General features: G+C 39.3%; 2 protein-coding genes across 3 annotated transcripts; one reads left to right on the top strand and one right to left on the bottom strand.

Moving 5' to 3' along the window:
* On the bottom strand, positions 1–3,725 carry LOC102712874 (calcium-dependent protein kinase 29). The gene is made up of 8 exons (XM_015842760.2): positions 2,997–3,725; positions 1,865–1,988; positions 1,620–1,763; positions 1,382–1,534; positions 1,183–1,298; positions 932–1,099; positions 556–777; positions 1–470 (listed from the first exon to the last, which is right to left on the bottom strand). Exons 1-8 carry the CDS (start codon positions 3,582–3,584, stop codon positions 297–299), a joined length of 1,689 nt encoding a protein of 562 aa, XP_015698246.2. The 5' UTR covers positions 3,585–3,725; the 3' UTR covers positions 1–296.
* Positions 3,726–8,224: 4,499 nt separating this feature from the next.
* On the top strand, positions 8,225–12,349 carry LOC102712597. 2 transcript variants are annotated; one of them, XM_006664377.2, is made up of 3 exons: positions 8,225–8,282; positions 8,391–8,514; positions 10,145–12,349. In XM_006664377.2, the coding sequence occupies exon 3, from the start codon at positions 10,181–10,183 to the stop codon at positions 11,441–11,443; it is 1,263 nt and encodes a 420-aa protein (XP_006664440.1). In that variant the 5' UTR covers positions 8,225–8,282; positions 8,391–8,514; positions 10,145–10,180; the 3' UTR covers positions 11,444–12,349. The 2 variants fall into 2 exon arrangements, with proteins under 2 accessions (XP_006664440.1, XP_015698563.1); XM_015843077.1 differs by having other exon boundaries at positions 8,237–8,282; positions 8,414–8,514.
* The last annotated feature ends 1,296 nt before the right edge of the window (positions 12,350–13,645 follow it).

The following is a 13,645-nucleotide window of genomic DNA, read 5'->3' as shown; positions in this document are numbered from 1 at the left end:
TTCAGCGTAGATCTGCTTTTACACGAGCCAACAGAGAGAGTAACTTTAAACGAATGGTTCAACTCTTTCTTTCTTTTTGTTTAGTTTTCTCAGAGAAAGAGAAAGGGTGTATTTAGGGCTGCTCTTTGACATCTGCATCTGAAACATTCAGGGCCACTGAACCCCGTGGTACCTTTGCATCCCAAAATGTGGAGACCCAATACGCAAACATGGAAAACTGCGCATGTTTTTCACATTCTCTCTATTATGAGTGAGCATGCATGTAGAGAACACGTCACTTAGTTAACAGCTCGTTGCTATTTTCCTGCTGCAACAAGTGGGCCACTGTGATTAAGCTTCAGGGACACGTCCTTAAACATCTTGCGGCTGAGAGTGTTGTAAACTGCTCTTGAGTATTGTCGGGATGCATTCCTCCAGTCCATTCCAGCTTTCATCATTAACTCAAACTCCTCGTAGCTTATCTTCCCATCCTATAGAACGCACTTCAGTTAAAATACTGCTACATATGTGTTGTGATGTGATTTGTTAGTTTTTGTTACGGAAAGTAAACTTAACCTTGTCTTTGTCAACATCCAGAAATATGTCATCGATCGACTTCTGGTCGCCTCTTGGGGAGAGGGCTTCTTTCAACTCTTCGATCTCTATGTACCCACTCCCGTTCTTGTCGAAGAAACTGAACACCTTGGGAAGGTGCTCCTCGCTACGGATTTTCTTCAGGTGAATGGATACTGTCACAAACTCCTTGCAATCCAGCATGCCGTTTCCATCTATGTCTGCCTGTAGAATTAAAAAAAAAAGGCCGGAGAGTCTCATATAATCTGTGAATAATCCACGTTTTGAACCATTCAATTGGCTGATATGGGATTGAAAATGAATTCATGTAGCAAGATTGCTACTTGCAAGTGGTAAAGAACTGAGAGGAGGAACTCACAGCTTCCATAAGCATATCGACGTCTGTATCATGGATGTTGTGGCCTATCACTTGCAGTCCTTTTCTAAGCTCTTCTAGTGTCAAGTGTCCCTTCTTGTTGGTGTCCAACATGTTGAACAGCTCCCTGATTGCGTCCAGCTCTTCGGTTGGTAAGTACTCCGCCACCACCTAACGAACAATAAGTTCAGTTTCAGTACTCAGTTACACTAATATCTAGGGATAACACTAATGAAACAGAGCTGTCAGCTTACAAGTAAGGCCTTCTTCTTGAACTTGTTCATTACAGTGAATTGCTTCAGCCTGGATCTGACTGCTTCTCCCAGAGGAATGTTGGGAGCTGCACTTGCATTCTGTATCCAAGGATGCTCTTCATTCTCGAAGGCCAGAAACGACGGTTAGAATCAAGCCAACTAGTTCCAAGGGGAGGCAAAAATGGCAGTGGGAACTAACCTAGCACTTGTTGAGCTGTCAACCGAGTGTAAGGGTTTGGATCAAGCATCTTCCTTACAAGATCCTTGGCATGCTCTGACACCTTCGGCCAAGGCTCTCTTTGGAAGTCAATATATGACCGGATGATTGCCTGTGCGATCCCTTCGTCGGTCTCTACAAAAGTTCATCAGAAAACATGGTGTGTTAGTTAAAATGGACAAAAGCTAGCATTTCCATGTATATATGAACTGAGTATTACCAGCCCAGAAAGGAGGAACACCACATAACAGGATGTACAGTATGACTCCTGCACTCCATATGTCTATTTCTTGCCCATAATTTCTCTTCAGGACTTCTGGCGCCATGTAGTAGGGAGATCCAACAATCTCATTGAATCTTGCACCTAATGGAGAAGAATTACTCATGATACTTAAATGTTTGTTGAGATATAATGTTTGTGGAACTATATGGAATTGTTGTGGTTTTGTCAGCTCGATCCTGTACCAGGTTTGAAGCAGACTGAGAGGCCAAAATCGATGACCTTGAGAGGGGAGTTCTCGGATGCATTGGCATACAGGAAGTTCTCAGGCTTGAGGTCCCGATGTATGACGCCGTTCTTGTGACAGTGCTGCAAAAGGTTGTAAATAATGTGTCAAACATTTTCGTTCATGTCTACACATTGAGCAATCCATTTAAAGAGGTGTTGATTTACGTTTCAGTAAATATTGCTGATTATCAGTTTCATACTTCAATGGACACTACTATTGAAATGCTCCTGGAAGCAAATTTTGATCACACACATTTTGGTTTAAGTTGAAAGGATTGTGCTTATTTGCACATCTCATTTACATGACATAATTAACTACTACCTCTGTTTCATAATATAAGATGTTTAACTTTTTTGTTGCAACATTTGATCATTGTCTTATTAAAAATTTAATACAAATATTAAAAATAATAAGTCGTGCTTAAAATTATTTTGATAATAATGTTAGTCACAAGCAAAAATAAATAATATTTCTATAATTTTTAAATAAGACAAATGGTTAAACATTGCAGATAAAAAAGTCAAACATCTTATATTATGAAATGGAGGGAGTATATGGATACCGTAGGTTGCATTATTACAGATCACTGTGAAATGAGGGGGTGATTGTTTGCCTTTTTATTTGCAAACAAAAGATAATTTGTGTGTGAATAATTTTATATACGGACTCTTAGCGATATAAAAGGAAAGACTAAAAAAATAAACTATGCAATATTAAAGGAAAGACTAGAAAATAGACTACGATGAAAAAATGTCTAAAATCAACTTCAAATTTAAGGTTAAAAATTTAAATTTTGGCTTATAAACATAAACAGAAACGAAAAGATAGAGGTGATGAGTACATAGCTTAATTTCAAGATGAAATGCAAGATATATAAAGTAGAAATAAAGTAAGTGCAATTTCCTCCGACCCTAAATGTCTTATCAAAAAAATTACATAATTATTAATTATTTTTATATCATTCCATTGTTGAGTATACTTTTATTATATATAGTTTTACATTTTTTTTTAAATAATAAGACAAATAGTTAAACTTGTATAAAAAAGTCATGTATAGGCTGGAGAGAGAGGATAGATATATAGGAGACCTGGACGACGTCCATGATGGTGCGCATGACGGCGGCGGCGGCGCGCTCGGTGTAGTGGCCGCGGGCGACGATGCGATCGAAGAGCTCGCCGCCCTCGCAGACCTCCATGACGAGGTGGACGGCGTCGGCGTCCTCGAAGGCCTCCCGGAGGCGCACCACGTTGGGGTGCGGCGGCAGCGACCTCATGATCGCCACCTCCCGCCGCACGTCCTCCACGTCCACGCTGCTCCGGAGCCTCCGCTTGCTGATCGACTTGCACGCCAGCTGCTCCTCGCCGCCGCCGGCCGACCACGTGTCCCTGCACCGCCGCGTCACCCCGAACTCCCCGCGCCCCAGCTCCTCCCCGAGCTCGTACCGCCGGAGCATCTCCTCCGCCTGCGCCGCGCTCTTCCTCCCCGCCCCCGCCGCCTGCAGCACCCTCACCGGCTCCGCCATCGCCACGGCCCGCGCCGCCTCCGACACGGACGACACCGTCGACAGGCACCGCATGTTCGCCGCCCCGACGAGCCTCCCAGCGCCCCTGCGCCGGCCCGAGCCGCCGGAGCCCCGCCGATTGCCTGACGGCCGGGACACGCAGCAGTTCCCCATCGCCGCCGCCGCGCCACCGCAACGACGACGTCGACCGGATGGACGGATGTATGTGGATCTCTCTCTCTTTCTCTCTATCTGTTCCCCCTCTCCCTCTCTCTCTAGGGCAAGAGAGGAAGAGAGAGATGGGAGGCAATGGCGGTGCAGGGGTGGTTGGTTTTGAGAGAGAGACGGCGACGGTGGAATTGAAGCGCGCCATTGTTTCCTCCCGCCTCTTTCGTTAGTTGTCGGCTTTGCCATTTTTGGGGGGTCTCCTCGATTCTCAATTCAAACCAACCTCATTCCATCTTATGTTATGGTAACTTTAGGCTTTCATTTAAAAGGAGCCATCCACACGTCTATAGATGACCATAAGGCCCAGGGCTTAATTGATAGCCCACGACACAGTTGGTGTCGGGCTCGTGCCAACCTAACCCAACGGTTGGCCCGTGCCTAGGCTAATACCTAGGCATGGTGGGATGGTCTGACACGTCACGATATGGTCTAATAAATAGGGAAGAACAATAATTAAGGGCCTGAAATAGACTTAATTCAACCATATAAGTATGCCCTCAAAGAGATTAGTAAGACAAAGTTAACTTGTTATAACCATATAAGTTATGACCCAAAAAGACTAGGGAAGAAAAATAGATTTATTCCATAGAGAAACATGATGGGATGTCGTGCCTTCGGGTCGGCCCGACACGGCCTAATAGACTCGGGTCATGCCTAGGCCGTTGGTGTAGCCCATAGATAGGGATGACCCAGCCTAGCGTGTAGGTCAGGTCATGTTGGCCCAACTAATCTCGGTTCAGTCCTAGTCGTGCTTGGGTCGTGCTAGGCTAGGTGGCTCATTTGCCCTTCTATACACACATCTCACAAATAAGGGATTGTTTGGTTCATTACTAAACATGTGTGTTTACGTTCCTTATTATGAGGATTGACAAGTAGTGTGCGTGGTTAAGGGCCAAATGGGTCTAGGAAAAAATAATAGAGAGGGTTAAAAATCCCCTTCTTCAACCTATACATGAAACTATAACTTTCTTCATGATGGATAGTGGTTGCCAGATATGCTGCATGCTGAGTAATTTCTTACTCCTCAACGCCTCGTTCTCCATCCATGAAAATGCAAACAGACGGACCATAGGTAGTAAGGCAGACATAAAGCAACTAGTTTTCTTGGGCTGCATAAAACAATGATACTCGTAGTTTATTAGGCTGCATATTAGAAATATGCTACTACATGTTGTTTGTTGTTTATGGGCTGAGCAAAGTATGAAAAATAAGTAAATATTGGGCCAACTATGGCTACACAGTGGTGTCAAAGCTATTGGGCCACTAGTGTCACCTATGGTAGAATTAGGAGTACTTAGCCTAATAAAAATCTATTGGTATCACTAAGACCACCGTCATAGTATCATAGCCGCCCTTGTTACAACGTTCCCTGCTTGCGTCTCAATTGAAAAGTAGAGGGGAGAAAGAAGAAAAATAAAAGGATGAGTAAAGGCTGATATGTTGGTACCATTGTCATTTTGCAGAGACTAATAGATAGGCTTTTGGAGTGAGCACCCGCTCTAGCTAACCAAATTAGGTTGCATTCTTTTGCCATTTTTTCTCGGATTTTCCTCGTTACTTGAGCCCACGCTTTCCACATACCGCTAAACGATGTGTTTTTAAAAATTTATTTATAGAAATTCATTATCTTATCTTTATAGAGTAGATTTTCAAGCTGCCTTCATTGTTTTATTACTACACCTGTTTCATAACGTAAGATGTTTGACTTTTTTATTGCAACGTTTGACCATTCGTCTTATTTAAAAATTTAGTGCAAATATAAAAAATAACAAGTTGTGCTTAAAGTTCTTTTGATAATAAAGGAAGTCACAAGCAAAATAAATGATATTTCCATAATTTTTTAAATAAGACAAACAGTCAAACATTGTAAGCAAAAAGTCAACCATTTTACATTATGAAATGGAGTATTAAATAGTTACTATAAAATTAGAAAATAGTTGATCTTGATGTTCATCAAGAAATAATATAGACTTAATTTGAGAGCCGGCTACGTACAGCTTGATTTGGGTAGGCGGTAAGAGATGCTTTAAGGCCATTTATAGTGCAGGATACACCCTCATGTGCCATGTAGACAAAATCACTCCAAAAGACACCACACACAATGCAAACTATTTACAGTGGAACCCACGGGCTATTTTTTATTCCGTCCTCTCTCCACCTTTGCCACCATCTCTGTCTCTTCCTCCTTTCTTCACCGAGCACATCTCTCTCCCCTTTCTTCATCAAGCATAGGTCGATGACCGCAAGGCTTCTTGGAGCTGGGCCGGCGGACGACGGTCGACGGAGGTGGCTGTCAGGCGCTCTCTCGCCTACATGGTGCGTCCAGGCAACTCGCCAACTAGGCGTAGTGTGAATGCACTAAAGAGACTACATATGGTAGAGACATATAGTATATATTCGTGGACCCATACGAAAAATAAATTTTAGTCGGTTTAATTGATGGCAGCATCATACCGTACCGGGTTAAGCAACCAACTGATGACTCCTCCTGCCTCTGCAAAGTAGCCGACCAAAACCCCAGAGTGCGTGACAAGTCCCGGAAAGAGGTCGATGCACTCACCTGATCGTCGGATGCCCGGTCGGTGCGTGCAGAACACACCACACCTGCACCACGGCCGCAGTGCTGTGCTGCAGGTGAGAATTGAGACCGTAGGCTTCTCTTCTTTGCTGATATGCTCCCTGCACTCCGCTGAATTTACACCTAGCTCCCAGGTGTAGTAGTTTGATTAATTTCCTCAAGATGATGATTTTGATAGGATTATGGGAGTTATCAAACACCTCCAATGTGGGCATATCCGCAAACATAGTCGTGTATACTATTTAAAATTGATGAAATTTGTATCTTTTCTATAGAGATATGCTTTTCTTCTACCTTGGTGGGGTTGCGACGGCGGTTTAGAGGGAAGATGTAGGGCATGTGGAACTCATCATCTTAATTGTCCATAGAAGAGAAGATAAGGGGAGAAAATATAAAGGTGCATATAAAATCTAGAATTTTCAAACTGGAGTTTTAAGATTTAGGGGGTGATTGGTATATTTATAAATAAAAAATAATTTGTGAATAAAGCTTATATATATATGTGTTCTTAACTATATAAAAACTAAGACAGGAAAATAAACTACAATGAAAAAATTCAAATTTATGGTTAAAAAATTAAAATTTCGATTATAAGCATTAGCATAAACGAAAAGATATCGCTTTAAATTTATTCTAATTGTGGGTATTAGATATATAGGAAAATGTTCAAATTTATTCTAATTGTGGGTAAGAAGCAGGTGGACTATCGTTGTCCTTAAGGCAAAACATCATTTTTCACAAAAAAAAATAGTTTATTAGAACAAGTCTCTCCTCTTATCGTTTTGACTAAGGACGTGAACAACAATCATTAATAAGTGTCTTTTTATCCTCATCAAACAGATAATTTTTTTGGCATGGAAGTGAGAGAAAAGAACAGAGAATTATCAATGTTAAGATTAACCTCGAATTCTCAGCTTTTAAAAAAGGGAATTTGCTGAGGATGGGAAAAATGCTAAAAAAATATATTTTAGTGAGTTAATGGTTAGAGTATTTGTTGTTTGAACTATAACTATTGCAAGGGAATAATCTTTAAATGATGTCTATTGGCTAATAATCTGTACCAAGCTCTACCTTATCCTAAGGCTTTTGCAAATTATATTACTAAAGCACGTTACATGTTGAATATCATCATATAATTTTCATTTAACACATAATATAATAATTCAAAAGGTATTAATGGCCCAAATTATAATGACAAAAAACAACGTGTTTATGGGAGTGGAAGGAACAAGTAATTACATAGTTTCTTTTACTGCACTAGATGGATATCCCGCGCATTGTAACGGTATGATAATATAGTAGATATGAGTTCTAAATTTTTCTTACCTACTACACGATTCTTTTCATGTGTTTATATATTTTTGTGCCTTTATCAATTATCCATAAGTTATAAATGATTGAGTTGTATGGTATGTCTTTTGAGGGAAGAAATGTAATTTACACTCTTGATGAATCATATAAAGGTTTAAAATGATTGAGGTGATGTGAAGAGATGCAATTTACACTCTTGATGTATCATCCTAAGACTAAAAATAATTGAGGTGATATAATTTCATGAGAGAAGAGAGAATTAGTATTAATATAAAGTTTATAGAAAGATGAGGTCACAAGGGTGCGATTAAATGCATGATTCATGAATGTCACACCAAGCTCCAAAATTTAAATAAAAATAGAAAAAAACTGCAAGGCATGGACAATATTCAAGAAAACTGAATAAACAAAGTTTCTTACTCATTCTTTTTTTATTTGACATCGTTGATTCTGAATCTACATTTAACTACTTACGTTATTTGAAATATATATATATATATATATATTAGTTTATTTATTATCATTTATTTTATAAGTTTGCAAATTTACACAAAATATTTTAATAAGACGTCAAATAAAAAACCAGATTATTTCACCGGGGGTTCACAACCCATTTTGGAAGAACCCAAGGGCCTAGTATAAAGAGTTGCTAAATAAAGCCTTGGGTTTAAGCAAAACTGCTCCGGGAGGAGATGGCAAAAGGAGGGAGACGGGAGCAGCTGAGGGGCAGCAGGTGGCTTCTCCGAGAGATTCAGGTGACGAACTCTCTTCTTCCTCTTCAGCAGATAATCATCTGAATCAATCTATGTTTCGTTTTGTTGATCACTCCGCATCTTTGTTTGCATTTGTTTACGAAATTTCAGTCCGTTTCATGGGGGAAAAGCAGGTTTCTCTGAAGCGGTTTCCCTTGGGGATCTTCGTTCTTCCCCCTTTGCGTTTCTTGATTCATGGTGGCGTGGTGTTTTTCTTCTGCATCTGCATGTCCAGGTCTTCACTCGAATCCTCTCTTACTCTGAACATTTTACTGATCCTGAATTCCTGATCATATATGTATATGCCCCCTTTTTTTGATTGGTACTAATGGCAGATATGGTTGCTGCTTAGTGCTAGTTTTTGTGAATACCTAATTTATTTATTTATGCTGGAGAGTTTATCTGCAATGCAGCAGTTGTGCTTGCTGGTAATATACCAGAAATTTCAGGCGATTTTTAATGAATGATTTAGTTGAGTGCTAGCTACTCTTTTCCAGGCAATGGTAATGTGAAATCAGTAATTTGGAAGTATTTCAATCCGCTGTATAAACAATGTTCAATATATGCACTGTTTTTGGTGAATGTCTGTACTAGTTACAATATCAGCATGAATTGTGTGTCAGAAAAATTGCTATGCAGAGCATGGTGTCAATAATGACCTTAATAACAAACACAGAAAATTTATCTGCATGTCATTATCTCATCTTGCATACTTTGACCTTTTCTGAATACAATCGAGGGGTTCATTTCTGTGTGAGTAGACTAGTTTGCTTGAAATATTGTGTAAGGTGATGACACAGGCCTATGACAATTTCATTGACCAGGGCCTTAGGTTGAACTTAGCGTATCTCAGGTTGAACTTAGCTTACCACTATAATTCATTAGCCAGAACTGAGGATAGTTAATTAAAAAGTTGTTAGCATGGCTTGTTGCAACATCAAAACATTTGTACATGTCTATGGAAACATATGAAACCAACATCCAAGCAGCTTTTTCTCCTTGTTTGCATGGATTAGGTAGTATGCTAGGTACTTTTCTTCATAAAGGCCAATTTGTAGATAAACCAAGTCAATACTTGTTGGCAAAGTGGATGTCATAAAGAAGGTGATATTTTAGGTAAAGAACTAGATAAGAGATCCTTCTAAAATTACATAACATCCCTTCTGAAGAACAATCAATCAATTGGACTTCATCTAGGATAGTCTTCCGTAATATTCAAGTATTAAATATGTACATAATGTTGGAAAATCTTAATTATTCAATCTGACTCCACTTATCATATGAACTATACTAATTCAACCGCTTCATTTGTCACTATCACTTGTGTAACAGTGATGGACTGACGGCTTCTTCTTCCATATATTTTAGATATGGTTGAGAAATCATATGTAGTTGTCATAAATATCCCATCTAGTTCTTTGACACAGAATCTATCCCTTTTGTTTTCTCTGTTAATTAATTATGTGATCCAAATTTGACTAGAATTATATTTGGATTAGTTTCCTAGTAGGTTTCTCCCAGTCGTTTCCTACTAGGAGTAGGATTAGTTTCCTAATAGGATTCTTTCAACCTTTTTCTATTAGGACTCTTTGATTTCCCCTTATATATACTCTTGTAAGCCGCATGGGAAGAGCTGCGTTCTTATTATTATTCCCCTACGTTGTAATCATCTTCTCATAGCGTTTTTACCGGTTGGCGCCCGTGATTTTTTTTCCGCTGGGGTTTCCACGTTAAATTTCGTGTCTCCGTTGTGTCTTCGATCTGGTCAATTTTTCTAACATTCTCTACCTATTTGGTAGAAGACTCAATTTGTTTTTGTCTTGGGTGATTGCCTGAAACAATTTTCTTATACCTCCAACTTCCAGATAAATTGAGCTGAAGGTTGTACAAGACATATTGCTATGGAAGTCGCCAAGGAGGACAAAAATGTTTGCAGCAAGGAAATATCAACAATATTAATGATTGAAGAAGTTTCTGAGGAACTGACTAGTGGAATGGACAATCCGTATGCTGCTACCGATATCTCAAAGCTGTCTCCAAAGGCTAACCCAGCTTCAGCCCCTGAATGTGGTGGTTCTGAATTTGACAACAACATGGCTTCGCTTCATAACCATCTAACAGCACACTTATCATTATTTAGCTTGAAAGACACATGGATGAACATGAAGGAGGTTGCTGCTTCTGCAGACAGGGAGGATCCAACAGCCATTCTTAGTTGTCCATTGAAGACTGTTAACAAGGATGCTAATGAGGAATTGGTAACAGAATGGAGGCTTGGAATGGGTGATTTCCCCTTGGTGTCATCAGAGTGTGGTGATTCTTCGTGTGAGAGTTCTCTCAGCGAACGGTCATCTATGACGAGCAGCCCATGCACATCATTCACAGCTCATTCAGATACCCGGTCTGAAGATCTTGAAGGAGTAGACATCTGGGTCTCATCCTTGGATCTTAACGAAGAAAACTCTGACTTGCTTCAAGAGAATGAACAAGATCTGGGATTTCTAAGTTCTGATTTCCCCAGCCCTTCATTCAGTGCAGTGAGAAGCCTCCAATTCTGCACTTCCAATTTGACCCCAGCAATATCACATACCAAAGAAGCCAATGACTCTGATGAGCCAATATTTTGGCCATTTGAACGCACCTCATACGACAGTCCTGAATTTGATAAATTTCTGCTTGTATCGCCACGTCGAAATACAATGGATATTGGGTTTACTGAAATTCACCGGTTGAATCCAATCATGCAGAGGCTTCATAAGAACAGATTATCTTCAGCAAGGAAAAACGTCGAATCACATCATGGAAGTGTCACTTTGGGTGCAAAAGGAATCAAATATTCCTCCGGAGATAAGGTTCAGAAGGCTAATACAGCACCCTCCCGGCTGAACAGGACAACAAGAACACCCTCTAAGAGTCAATCACCGGGCAACTGCGAGAAAAGAAAGCCATCTCACTTGAAAATCTCTCCTCCAGGAAAGGATAAGCATCCACAGTTGCAGTCAGGTTGCACTGTTCAAGAGCTTGAAGCAAGTGATCTGCAAAAGCTAGCTGTCGAGAACATTTTGATCGAACAGTTCATTGGGTTGAATGAATTTGATGGCCACGAAGGTATTGATTCAGATTCTTCGGACAACAAATTAAGTCTCTGGCTATCTTCAAGATAGCCAGCCAGCCACTCAGATACCATGTACAATCAGCCCATTGTATGCATGCAACAATCTACTGTTAATGTTGTTCATATCTTCATGTATCACTGGCATCTACTTGAATATATCTGAAGCAATCAACAGCAGTCAGCAGATAGCCTGCTGTACCATGTCACCTTACATTATATTGGCACCTGTAGAATGACATTGCTAATGAGGTTTTTCTGCATAGGATGATTCAATTTTAGCACCAAGAGTTCACAACTGGTTGTCAATTGTTCTGTGATTGGTCTCCTATCAGTCTTGGCACTGAGCAGCCAAATTTTCGCTGTTTTCGTGATGCTGGATGAACCTTTGTGAACTCCTACTGCTATCTCTGAAGCAGAATATAAGTAAACATGTAAGCTTCAGGTTGGAAGTTTTTCTGAACTTTCGGTTCCAAATAACTCCCAAGATATACATACATGGAAGAGGATGCTAGACCAAGAACAGTACAATTGGCACTTGTATTCTTCAGTGTTTTGTCGTCTGGTATGTTGCTTGGCTGGTTGTGAACTGCTCTGAGTCCAGTCGAAATTTCCAGGTGTACTTGATTTTAGGTAGCAAAAGGAAAAAATAGAAGTTGGAGTGTTGGACTTCAGTTGCTGCCAGACAAGCTCCCACAAGTCACAGGAACATCTTTTGGTTGGATACAGGACTGATGGCTTGTGAGCCTCTGTTTTTCTCATCATCTGCATATCACTGTGGTCAGATTATGTTATTGTTTGCAAGCTGACAAGATTATTATGATCCAGGTGTACAATAATTCATAAAAAAGAGTTTAGAGTAGCTTGTTTGTGCATGTATGCATGAATATAAACGGTAGGTAAATTCCCAACCGTATCGATACCATTTCCGTATAAATAATATAACATGATATCTTCTCTGTCCATTTCCACTTCTAAAATTCAGCTTTTTAAAATTGCTATCGAATCGTATCAAAGTTATCACTAAATAGTTAAATTTATAAATACGAAAAATCTCCAACCGTTTCCATAAAAATAACATAAAAACAATATTGTTTCCGACCGTTTTCAATCCGTTCGTGTATAATCGATCAGTGATAGGATTTGGATGGGTTTGGTTCAACCCAATGTATATCACTTGCATGCCATTGTAAATATATAAAATACAGAGGAATCTAGTAGAGAACTAGCATAATATCAAACGAAATAATTATACATTATACAACATGTAGGGATTAGTAACGAAGTAAAAGGAACTGGCGATTCGAAACAGCTTTTCCGTGACACCAGGCATCAAATTATAGGCTATATGAATATACAGATAAATACAGATACAAGAATTTTCTAAAGTAAACGTACCCATAAGAGCAAGTACAATAGCAGGATATAAGCCAGCTATAAATATATTTTAAAGAAATAAGATGAGAGAGAATAGAGTAGACTACTAATTTATAGCCAGCTGTACACGAACTTCAAGATAAAATGTGTATATGACATGTGGGACCATGTTTAATGTTTTATAGATAACTATGGTATGAATTGATTATTAGATTAACTATAGATAAATTGGAGTTAGTAGTTGGCTATACTATTAAACTTGTTCTAATGCGTATACAAATCCTTGCTACGAAGCAAACTGAGACCAAATTTGATCGACAGTACTAATATTTTTCTTCTAAGTTTTACCACATGGTTATAAATATTAGACACTTAAAATACTAAGGTTTTTGTTAAACTTTAAAACTTTAACTATCAATCTTATGGTGTACTCCCGTCATGTGTTAATTATAATGTTGAACTAATCAACGTAGAAAAAAAGGGACTAATAAGTTTAAAGTATTACGATACTATTATTAAAGGCAAATCTACATATATCTTTTTTAATGACATAAGTATTTAATAAGTTGTCGAAGGTCAAAGTTTTAAACCTAATCTTAAACATCAAATGCTGATAACCGAACATTTACATGACTTATCCATCTGAGTTGAAAAATATAAGCTTGCAGCCTGCAGCCTGCAGATTCTGTTCTCATGACTGGGAAAAAAAATCTGTTACCGAGAAAAGAAAAATATCTACCATTTTCCAAGGCAAGAAAATCGGTTGCTTGTGCCAGCAATTCTCTGCCCCCAAGAATTTCACAGACAATAGTAAAAAATCGCAACTTTTTCACAAGAAAACAAAAGAAAGAGGAGAAGAATCGCCCAGGCACGGCCA

The sequence above is a fragment of the Oryza brachyantha genome, chromosome 12, assembly GCF_000231095.2.
Source record: "Oryza brachyantha chromosome 12, ObraRS2, whole genome shotgun sequence".
NCBI lineage: Eukaryota > Viridiplantae > Streptophyta > Magnoliopsida > Poales > Poaceae > Oryza > Oryza brachyantha.
The sequence above is the reverse complement of the archived record's forward strand: the minus strand, read 5'-3'. Positions and strand labels throughout refer to the sequence as shown.

Bases quoted from the DNA above. Each gene is read 5' to 3' on its own strand.
- LOC102712597 (XM_006664377.2), top strand. From the start codon at position 10,181: ATGGAAGTCGCCAAGGAGGACAAAAATGTTTGCAGCAAGGAAATATCA.
- LOC102712874 (XM_015842760.2), bottom strand. From the start codon at position 3,584: ATGGGGAACTGCTGCGTGTCCCGGCCGTCAGGCAATCGGCGGGGCTCC. The intron at 1,535-1,619 runs GTAATACTCAGT...GAACTTTTGTAG, and splicing joins TGTTCCTCCTTTCTGGGCTG to AGACCGACGAAGGGATCGCA. The intron at 471-555 runs GTTAAGTTTACT...TGCGTTCTATAG, and splicing joins TGGATGTTGACAAAGACAAG to GATGGGAAGATAAGCTACGA.